This window comes from Mauremys reevesii, linkage group 13 (assembly GCF_016161935.1).
Source record: "Mauremys reevesii isolate NIE-2019 linkage group 13, ASM1616193v1, whole genome shotgun sequence".
Taxonomy (NCBI): domain Eukaryota; kingdom Metazoa; phylum Chordata; order Testudines; family Geoemydidae; genus Mauremys; species Mauremys reevesii.
The window spans coordinates 49,007,476-49,018,125 of NC_052635.1; the positions used below are offsets into that span (position 1 = coordinate 49,007,476).

At 63.8% G+C, this 10,650-nt stretch overlaps 1 protein-coding gene across 2 annotated transcripts; it reads left to right on the top strand.

The window, feature by feature from the left end:
• The first annotated feature begins 800 nt into the window (after window positions 1-800).
• CD40 (CD40 molecule) lies at window positions 801-9,161 on the top strand. 2 transcript variants are annotated; one of them, XM_039497221.1, is made up of 9 exons: window positions 801-905; window positions 3,572-3,653; window positions 3,894-4,019; window positions 4,230-4,376; window positions 4,675-4,768; window positions 6,652-6,713; window positions 7,239-7,334; window positions 7,974-7,999; window positions 8,553-9,161. In XM_039497221.1, the coding sequence occupies exons 1-9, from the start codon at window positions 858-860 to the stop codon at window positions 8,736-8,738; spliced, it is 867 nt and encodes a 288-aa protein (XP_039353155.1). In that variant the 5' UTR covers window positions 801-857; the 3' UTR covers window positions 8,739-9,161. The 2 variants fall into 2 exon arrangements, with proteins under 2 accessions (XP_039353155.1, XP_039353156.1); XM_039497222.1 differs by lacking the exon at window positions 6,652-6,713.
• Window positions 9,162-10,650: the final 1,489 nt, after the last annotated feature.

Genomic DNA, 10,650 nt, shown 5'->3' on the forward strand with positions numbered 1-10,650 from the left:
CCCCTGCTCCAGTGTAAATTCACCTGTGGGCTCACCAGGCCTCGTGGAATGGCATTGATACTCCTCTCTCGCGCCTGGAGCTGCTTCGCCTGGTACATCCTAGGCTCACATTGGCCTTTTTCACGGCCACATTACGTTGGTGATTCATAGTCATCCTGGCAGCTTGACTCTTCAGTCAGTGGCAGGTGCCCACGACTAGCATGGGCAGAAGGGGCAGCCCTGCGCTCACCCCACTCGCCCCCCCCACACTCTCTGGGTGGGGCCGACGGCCTGCGCCCTCTCTCCTCAGGGGCAGGTCACCAAGGGCCCCCAGTGCTCCTGTGTCTCAGATGCACTGACCTCTGCTGCCCCCATCAGTGATGGCGTGCCCCAACCCCGAGCGGCCCCCGGCACGGAGGGACCCCGCTGTTGTCTGCCCTGGGGCAGGGAGCTGCCTGCAGACTGCGCTGGGAAGTTCCTAGAGCCACTGCTGTGGCCAGGCTGACACAGAGCCAGGAGCTGCCGGGGGACACGGGGGCTGGGGGGGGAGTGGCGCTCTCCGTGGCTTGCAGGGTTTGCAGCTCGGGTTAACGGCTCTCAGCATCCCCACTGTACCCATGGGGACGCGGGCTCGGCCAGGTTGCACTGGCTCCGGCGAGGGGGCTGCGCCAGGCTGGCTGCTTTGCACACGCAGCCCTGCCAGGGGCCCTGGCCACAGGCTGCCTGGGGAAGTCCTGGCCCAGGCAAGCCCCGAGGGTGGATGCCGGGGAGGAGTTTTGCTGCTCGGGGAGTGGCTGCCCAGCCCCTTTCCTGGGCGGGTATTGAGGCTGAGAAGTTTATAGCAGCTCTGCCTTGCTTGCCAAAGGTCCAGCTGCATCATGCTGCCCGGCTGCCTGCTCTGTCTGCTCGGGGGCTGCCTGCTCAGGGTAAGTTTCAGTTTCTTTTCCTGGGAAGTCAATGATATCGCAGCCAGCTGCAGAGCCCTGGTACGCAGAGCCCGGCTCCCATAGGGCGCTCTGGGAGCTTGGCAGGGCTCCGAGCCAACTCCCCTGCCCAGGCAGCGAGGGGGCGAGAGGGCTGGCACCACTTCCCCTCCCTTGGTCCCTTCGCTGGCACTGGGCCCTCACTGGCAGAGCGAATCCCAAGCCTGGTGCCAGTCGAGGTCCGATGGGAGGAGGGGGTTCTTCGGCCGGGAGGGGGCCAGGGAGCTCCAGTGACAGACTGGGATGTGGCGGGCAAGATGCGGGGTTCCCTCTGGCTGGCTGGAATCACAGCTCCCTCGACGTGAGCGATGGCGCCAGGAGTGCACAGGGCGGGATCCTGCCCTACATTGCTGGCCCCAGGCTCTGCCCAGATTCCTTGTAAAGGCCCTGCGATGTGTCCTCCCTCCCTGCCCTGGAGCTGCCAGGACTGGCAGGATATACCCAGCTGTGCGCGGGGACCCCCTCCAGAGGTGTTTACAGGCTCTGCTCTTAGGGTGGGGGAGAGAGCCCTGAGGGGAGGGCAGGGCTGGCTTTAGGCTGATTCCCCCAAGTCCCCCAAATCGGGCCCCGCGCCTAAGAGGGCCTCGTGCCCTAAAGGAGAGTGCCTAACTTTTTAATTTTTACTCACCCTGCGGCGTTCCGGGTCTTCGGCGGCACTTCGGTGGCGGGTCCTTCACTCGCTCTGGGTCTTCGGCGGCATTTCAGCGGCGGGTCCTTCAGTGCCGCGGAAGACCTGGAGCGAGTGAAGGACCCGCTGCCGAAGACTCAGACCACCGCCGGGTATTCGAATTGGGCCCCGCACTTCCTAAAGCCGGCCCTGGGGGAGGGCAGGGGGGGGAGCGTGTGTTCCCCGTCCCTGCCCTCTCCCCTGTCCTGGGCTCGGGGAGCTGCCTGCGGGGAACCTGGGCTCACAGAATCCGCCAGAGCCACGGCTCCTACTCTGGCCTGGCAGTTTGCTGGTTCCTCATTTTTGTGGCTGGGAATTTCCCTTCATCTGCTTTGATTTCCCTGCCCCCCCGACTCCACCCTGCTGTCTGGCACCCCAGGGGCTCCAGGTTTTGACTGGGATGTAGTGGGGACTGGGGAGGGAGGGCAGGGTCTGGAGTCCCTACTCCCTGTCCAAAGGGCCCAGCCGGAGCTGGGGCCAGGCTGCTGTCCTGCTCCCCTCTAGCCAGGCTGCTGGCTTCACTTTCACTTTCTTTCTGAAATAGGGGGTTGGAGCAACCACCAGAGACAGAGCAAGAGCTGAGCCCACACCCAGCCACTGCCCTGGTGCTGCTCCGGGACCACGGCTCCGGTCAGGGCGCGTAGCTGTGGCATAGGGACATCGGGGCAGGGCTGGCTTGAGGGGGCAGGAGAGTTGGCCAGACCAAGGAGGCAGCTTTGGGTAACGCAGAAGGTGCTGGGGGAGGATACAAGCTGTGACTGTGCCCTGGAATGCAACAAGCACCAGCTCCAGGCCTGCAAGGGAGCAAAAGCAAACACCGGCCTGATGCAGTGGGGCAAGGACGCCAGGGGTGCTCCCGAACCAGCTGAACACCGGGGCTGCCAGTTTCCAAGCAGGGGCTCTGTGGGGAGGGGCTGGGCCAGGCCTGCAGCGTGGGCCTGAACTAGGCATTGGGGCGGGGGAGACGCAGGGGCTAGGGTTGCCAGTTTTGATTGGATGTATTCCTGGAGGTTTCAGCACAGGACATAATCTTTGATTAACAATTAATTTGTTATTCCTGGAGACTCCAGGGCAATCCTGGAGAGTTGGCAAACCAGGGGCCCGGCCCAGGCTGGGGGTTTGGGCCCCGATCAGGTCCCCTTCCCAACATGGAGGCTGCTAGCGACACGGGATGTCAGAGTCTTTCTTCTCAGTCCCCCTGTTTCTCAGAGAGCTCCCCGGGGCAGCCAGGGCTCTGCCAGCATGCACCATTGGCCACTCCCGGGCACCATCCCCGCCGCACCCTGTGAGCCGCCAGCGGCACAGGGCTGGGGCTTGCTGTGTCACTGTCACAGGTGGGAGAAGAGGCTCCCCTGGGGCAGACTCTGGGGAGTCCCCAGAAGCACCAGGGCTGCCCCAGATCCAAGCCTACAGGCTCCTCCCTTCAACCCCCCGTTACCTGGGAGGATGGCCCCGCGGCTGTGCGAGGAAGGGGCAGTTGGGTCTGCTCTGTGCCCTGCCCCCCGCTGCAGGGGTTGAAGCTGGCAGCCCCTGGGCAGGCAGGAGAGGCGTTCCTGTCAGTGGTGCCCAGGCCTGCCCTGTTGGCACAGGCTGTAGCTGCCTGGCCAGGGCTCTGACTGCAGGCTGGCAGCACCCGAGCGGCACCGTGCTCACTAGCTGCGAGGTGAAGCAGGAGAGAGAGAGAGCTGTGCCCTGGACACCGCACCGGAACTGGTGGGATCCCACTTCAAGGGAGGCCTGGCATCGCGGAGGCGGCTGAACCCAGCTGTGCAACAGTCTGTGGTTAAAGTGGGTGTTGGTGAGAGTGCAGGGAGCAGCGTCTGCGCAGTGCCTGGGATGCAGAGGCCAAGCGAGCTGCATGCAGGAGCGAGGAAGAACGGGGGATGGGGCGAGTCATGGAGCACGGACCTGTCTGGCTGAGCTCACTGCTCTTCTATTCCAGCACTGGGCGTCTGGCAGCGACTTGAACTGCACCCCAGAGCAATATCAACACGATGGCAGGTGCTGCAACCGCTGTAAGCCAGGTATGGAGCAGTGTCCCATCTCCGGGCAGCCTTGGCTGGGGCTGGGACCGGGACGTGACTGTCGGCCTCGCTCCCCTGGCGGAGCCAGGGTTTTCAGTCTTACCTCTTCCCTACAGCACCTCCTGCTGGGAGAGGCTGGGTCTGGCAGTGCTGGGTACCTCTTGCAGGGTCTGTTGCTTGTTCTTCACTGACAGACTCCCTCCCGGCTCGCAGCAAAACCTGCTGTGCTCTGCATTGCAGGACTCAAGCTGCGGTCTGACTGCACTGCCTCGCAGAACAGTGAGTGCGTGCTGTGCGAGGAGAGACACTTCCAGTCTGGCTGGACCAAGGAGAAACACTGCACCCCCCACAAATCCTGCGATCACAGTAGGTGCCTTTGGGGGCGTTCATTCTTGGCGGGTGAAACCAGGCCTCCTGGCTAATACTCAGGGGCTCCCGGGGTCCTTGCAGCCTGGCACCCACCCCCTGCTCACCTGCCATCCTAGGCTCATCACCTGCTTGGCAGGAGGTGCTGCTGGCACCAACTCCCTGGAGTGCTGATCCCTTGTCTACGTTTGTCTCATCCCCTTTGCCCAGACGCTGGACTTGAGACAAGGAGCCGCGGGGATGCCAAGCATAATGCCGAGTGCCAGTGCCAGCAGGGCATGTACTGCTCCAGCCCCGACTGCCAGACCTGCTTGAATATCACGGCCTGCCGGCCAGGTGAAGGAGTTGCTCGGAAAGGTGAGGTGATGCTCCGAGCCAGCCAGAGAGCTCCCGTCCTGGGGGCCAGGGCTGGAGCTGATTCACCATTGTGCAGCCCAGGGATCACACCGCCCCCCCTCCCCCCGATTAGAGTCCCACCAAGGCTTCCCCTACAAGGGGTGCCAGGGCCTTGCCCTCGTGAGGGACACCCAGTGCTTCCTGGGGAGACGCGCACAGGCTGCAATCACTCAGCTGCTCCAGCCTGGCACCTGCAAACCACCTTGCCTTCCCCTGGCATGACACTGACCTGCCCATTGCCCACTCTGCTCCATTCCAGCCGACAACCTTTCCGACACAACCTGCGAGCCCTGTAAACATGGCAGCTTCTCCAACATCTCCTCCACCTCTGAGCCGTGCCGCCCCTGGACAAGGTACAGACACAACACTCCTGATTCAAAGGCAGCTGAGGCTGCGCCCACACCAGCCTTCTCTCTGCCACACATCCCGCCCTTCTCACGCCAGCTCAGCTCCTGCTGCAGAGGGCATGGGAAGGGTGCCCCAGCAGGTGACATGAGCCCTGGTAGGGCCTGGGTGGGGTGGCACAGGCTGTGAGTGCAGGGCGGGGGAGCGGGCGCAGGGGCAAGCAGAGCACTCCAGCCATCCTGTCATCTCGGCTGCCACGCCCAGCAGCTGCCTTCCTCCCCTTTGCTGCTCTCGCCACCACTGGAGCTGGGCAGTGTGCAGCACACGGGTGAGTGGAGCCGGGCTGCAGAGCCCGTCCCTTGGCCATGCACCCCGGAGAGCTCCCCTGCCAGCCCGGCGCCAGCCCGGCTGCACAGCAGAGACGCAAGGGCCAGAAGAACCTTAACCCTGACCCCTGCATGGCGCCCCCCATAACCACCGGGGAGGAGCAGAGCTGACCCCTGCATGGCACCCCCCATAACCACTGGGGAGGAGCAGAGCTGACCCCTGCATGGCACCCCCATAACCACTGGGGGGGAGGGAAAGCAGAGCTGACCCCTGCATGGCACCCCCATAACCACTGGGGGGACCTTTGGGAACCTGACAGCTGGTCTTGCGTTGAAGAGTCCACGGGCTGCGTGTCCCCCCATCTTTCGGGAAGCTGCTCCTGGGGTATTGACACTTTCTGCTTGAAATCTGCACCTTGTTTGCTGGCTGCATTTGTGAAGTTGCAGCTCCCCCCCGGCTGGATCTCATTTGGCCTCGGTCTGCTAGCAGGCATCACCCCACATAGGGCCTGAGAGCTGTGGCAGGCTCTCCTGGAGGCAGGTTTCCCAGCACCGACTCAGTCTCCGAGCTGTTTGCTGAACCCTTCCCAATTGCTCAACCTCCTTGTTGAAGTGAGCCCCCCAGAGCCGGGCGCACTGCTAGAGAGGTGGGGTTACCTGTGAGCCCCATTGGAGCAGCCCAGGAGCCCGCGGGCCGTACCAGTAGCACATTGCCGAGGTGCTCCGTGGGGCTCCCAGCAGGGCCAGCTCCAGACCCCAGCACGCCAAGCGTGCGCTTGGGGCGGCGTGCCGCGGGGGGGGGCGGCAGGTGGCTCCGGTGGACCTCCCGCAGGCGTGCCTGCGGAGGGTCCGCTGGTCCCGCGGCTTCGGTGGAGCATCCGCAGGCACGTCTGCAGGAGATCCACCGAAGCCGCGGGACCGGCGACTGCCAGAGCGCCCCCCGCAGTGTGCTGCCCTGCTTGGGGCGGTGCAATTCCTAGAGCCGCCCCTGGCTCCCAGGCAGCCTGTTGTGCACGTGATGCTCCATATCCCTGTGGCCCAGGGCCCAAAGGAGAGCGCCTGGGGCCAGGCGTAGGGGCAGCCGCTGCAGCCTACAGGTATTTCCCGTCTCAACAGCAGGCCAGTGGCAAACACCCACAGCTGTCAGGTAGCTGCGGGGAGATGCCTGAGGGAGGGCATCACACTCCCTTCCCTGCTACTCAGGCGGAGGGCAGAGCCAATCCCGTGGTTGGGGGCACAGGCTGCCAGCCGGGCCCCTCCCTCCCTGCAGGTAGCTCCTCACATCCGCCTCCTCAGCTCTGGCCTGGCTACTGGGTGTGAGTGCAGCTGCAGCCAGGGACTCGCTCTGGATTTGCACCGTGGGAAGGGGCTTGGGGTCCTGCCCATCGAGTTCCCTGGGGTCTGGTCCGTGCTGTTCACCCCACGCACTGCAGCGCACGGCTCTGGGCCCTTTTCACAGCAGCAGCTCTCCTCCCTGTGTGACATGCTTCCCCGGTGCCCGCATGCAGGGTGCTTTGCTGCCCTCCTGGCTCCGGGTATGACCCCAGCTCTGCCCCTCTCTGCAGCTGCGAGACACTGGGGCTGGCGCTGAAGGTGCCTGGGACAAACCGCGTGGATGTGGCTTGTGGTAAGTGCCAAGCTGTCAGCATGCACAAGCTGTGCAGATCCCAGGTGGGTGAGTTCTTGGATGGGAAACCCCAGGGTGCCCAAGTCCAGCCAGCATTCTGGCAAGGGAAACCCTGGGCCAGTCTGCCCCAGTGCTCACCCTGGGTAAGGCGTGCGGCGCTGCTTCACCTGCTGCCTGTGGGTGGCACAGAACCGAGGGCCTGGCCACGTGTGACAGCTAACACTCTGCGGGTGGGCGAGTCCATTCTGCCTCCTTCCAGGCCCCGTCTCAGTGCCGTGCAGCTGTACAAAGCTGCCAGGTCCTCCCCAGAGTTGGCTGCATTTCACTGGTGGACGCATTGATCCCTGCAGACACAATACAGTTTGCAAGGAGCTTCAGGCTCCCTTTGGATGAAGATATGAGGACTTTGCCGCTCCTGGTGGTGGTTGTGTGGGCACTGTAGGTGGGGTGTGGTTGAGAGGGGCTCAGTGTGGGGGGGGGGGGAGGGCATTATGCTGAGCAGCCCTCTCTCTTTTCTCTTGCCAGAGCCTGGCCGCAGCCACTCCCCAGTGCTGATCTCCGTTATGGCCATTATTACAGGCTCTCTCGTGGGGCTCATTGTCTTCTGCCTGTATCAGAAAGGTGAGCACAGGGGGTGCTGGCTGGAGGAAGGGAGGGAGGGCTGGGTGGGTTGTTCCCTCCACTCCTGGGCTGGGCCAGGGCCTGGGCACAGCAGGATGCTCATCCTCCACCGCTCACAGCCGAGCCCACCATTCTGCCAACCGGGAGCCTGCAGTTGCCCAGTCTCGAGGCATCACAGTTCAGCTTGTTCTGGGGAAAAACCTCACGGTCCTGGGGCCCACGTGTGCTGAAGCCAGATTGCCATGGCAGTGCCAGCCTGGCCCAGCTCCCCCCGGCAGGGCACCCTGCTGCTTTACCCACCCGCCAGCATAGGCTGGGAGCTCTGGGAGGCTGAGTCAAGGCTTCAGCCACGGCTCTGTCCTGGAGCACCTTGGGCAGCAGGAGGCACAATGGCAGAGCCCAGATCAACGTGAGCACATGTTGACGCCATGCTGGGCCTAGCCGGGGCATTCCCCCTCCGCCATGGGGTGTCTGGCCTGGGCCTGGCCAGGGCACTCCCCTCCCCTGCCCCGCCATGGGGTGTCTGGGCTGGGCCTGGCCGGGGCACTCCCTGCCCGCCCCCCCCCTCCCGCCATGGGGCGTCTACACTGGGCCTGGCCGGAGTCTCACTCTCCCCCTCTGTCCCCATTCCCTGTCTAGGTCTCCAGAAGCACCCAGAGAAGCAGGTATGTCACCCTGCGCCACCCACACTCCCTGGGGCAGGAAAGCAGCTGCCATGCGCCCGAGCAGAGTCAGGGACCTGGCCCCAAGCAGGGGGTTCCCCCTCCCGGCCCACAGGCACAGGCTGCACCCGGCTGCCTGCTCCCTGGGCAGGCGGCACCAGGCCCTGGGGTCACCTCTGCTGCCCGCTGGGGAGGGAGGGGCAGGGACGGGCCAGAGGGGAGGACAGAGCAAGTGGAGAGCAGGATTCCCTGGGGTGGGAGCCAGCCTGGGCCCTGTCCCCATGGGGGCAAAAGGGGTGTTGCCCCAAGCCCTGCCCCGAGGGAACACCGCCCTGTGGTGGGGTGAGGGCAGGGGCTGGGGCAGCGTCCGAGCGTCTCCCCCGGAGATGGGGGGGTTGTGCGGGTAGAGGGCAGGCCCCGGTTATCCCGCAGCAGCCCAGCAGGGGGCAGCAGGAGCCCGAGGAGAGGCGTAGGTCTCCCCCGGCCCCACGCTGTGCCAGCTCGAGGGGCTGCAGCAGGACCCCCCCCACCTCACCTCCCCTCCCCCACCTGGCAGGGCCCGGAGCGGCTGGATCCCGTGGAGATTGTGGTGCTGGCGCCGCCCCAGCAGCCAGCCGTGGAGGGGTGCGAGGAGCATGACGAGCGCCAAGACTTCCCTGTCCAGGAGACCCTGCTGGGGCGCCAGCCTGTGGCGCAGGAGGACGGCAAGGAGAGCCGCATCTCGGAGCAGGAGAGGCTGTGAGGCCCTGTCGTGGGGAGCATCTGCCTCGCCCAGCACACACCGCCAGGGCTGGCCTCCTCCGCCCGGCACACAGCAGGGGGCTGTGCCACAGGGCAACCCGGCGCCCTCCTCCCCGCGCTGGCTCGGCCCCGGGCAGGGGCCCTGGCGGGGGGCAGTGAGACGGGGCCCAGCACAGCCAGGAGCAGAGCATTCAGGGGTGTACAGAGAGTGGGGTGGAGCAGTGGCTTTCACCCTTTCCCGACTCCTGTACCCTTCAGGGGGCTGATTTGTCTTGCGTACCCCCGAGTTCCACCTCACATAAAAATGACTTGCTTGCAAAATCAGACCTAGAAACCCCAAAGCGTCACAGCCACTGGTGCTGAACAATGGCTGAGTTTCTCATTGGCACCATGTCATTCTAAAATAAAGTGATTGGAATACGAATCTTGTACTTACATTTCAGCGTATACAGATTGAGCTGCACAAACAGGTCATTGTCGCTATTAAATTTTAGTTTGTTCTGACTTCGCTAGTGCTGTGTATGGAGCCTGTTGTAAACCTAGGCAAATCTCTTGCTGAGGTGACGTACCCCTGGAAGAGCTCTGCGTACCCCAGGGGTACGTGTCCCTGGTTGAGAACCACTGGAGTAGGGGGTGCCGCTGCGGGCAGTGGCGGGGCAGCACCCCATGCACAGAGCTGGCCCAGCACGCAGCACTGCTCACAGCTGTTGATTCCTCCATCCACATGTGACTACAGCCTTTGCGCTCCCATTCTGTGCTTACGGCCTTGCTGCGTATGAGGGGCTTTAGCTGAGCTGCATGAGGGGCAGGGGCCTGGCATGCACGAGGGCGGGTGAGAGAGGTTGGCAGGGATGGCGGAGAGGGGGCTCAGCATGCAGAGAGGATGAGTAGGTGGCTCACTCCACCCCTCTCAGTGCACCCCCATGCCTGACACCTGCCTCTGTTCCAGCAGCACTCACTTTAGTTAAATCCACAGTCTCATGGCCCCACACGCGCACCCCCCCCACCTGTGTGCACACACACACACCCCGTGCACATACACCTGTTGGTATACACATGCTCACTCACCCCTGTGCACGTGCACAATGTACTGCCATGCAGACATGTGTGCTGATACTGGCATGCATGCACGCCAGGTGCTTGGCTCTCTGCACTGCCGCCCCCCCAGCTGGGTCGAGCCCCCCTGCCCCACCCCCCATGGAGCCAACCTTCAGAAGGAGCCAGTATATTTACGGCCGACAGGTTGACATTTCTGTGGTTATTGCTCCTCTCCTTCTCCTCACTCTGCTGTTGCCGTTACAATGGGAACAATTATGCTCAATTATTCTCCACCACACCGTTGACAAAAAGCTGGTATTTAAACGATAATTATCCTCACAGTGTGTGAGCGCGGTGGCCCACTGCCGGCGTTAGGGTCTCCTTCAGTCTCTCCTTGGGAGTCTGCTCAGCCCATTACCAGACCTGCTGCCCAGCTCGCGGAGCTGGAGCCAGGAGCAGAGCTCCCCATGCCAGGATATGAGCGTGCCCTGCTGTTCTCTGGCTCCAGGCAGGATAGACTGGGGGCCTGCATCCTCCCCAGCTGAACGGATCGACCCTCACGGCGTTCAGCCCCTGACCATGTTGAGGCCACTCCTGGAGTTGCTCAGCAGGAGACAGGACTTGCAGGGTCTGGCCTGCCGAGCACTGGAGCAAAGTCCAGTGTGGCCCTGCCAGGAGCAGCGGCTGCCCCAGGAATGGCAGCTGCCCAACGCTAGGAGGCAAAGGGCAGCAGACTATGTAGGGAGGAGGCACTGTAGGTGAGAGGGGCCTGAGCAGCCTGGGCACTGGGCTGGCAGGAGCCTGTGTCCCAGCCCAGCCCTGGGGACAAGAGGGACTCTGGGGACCCACTACAGGAAGGAAGCCCTCCAGCAGTG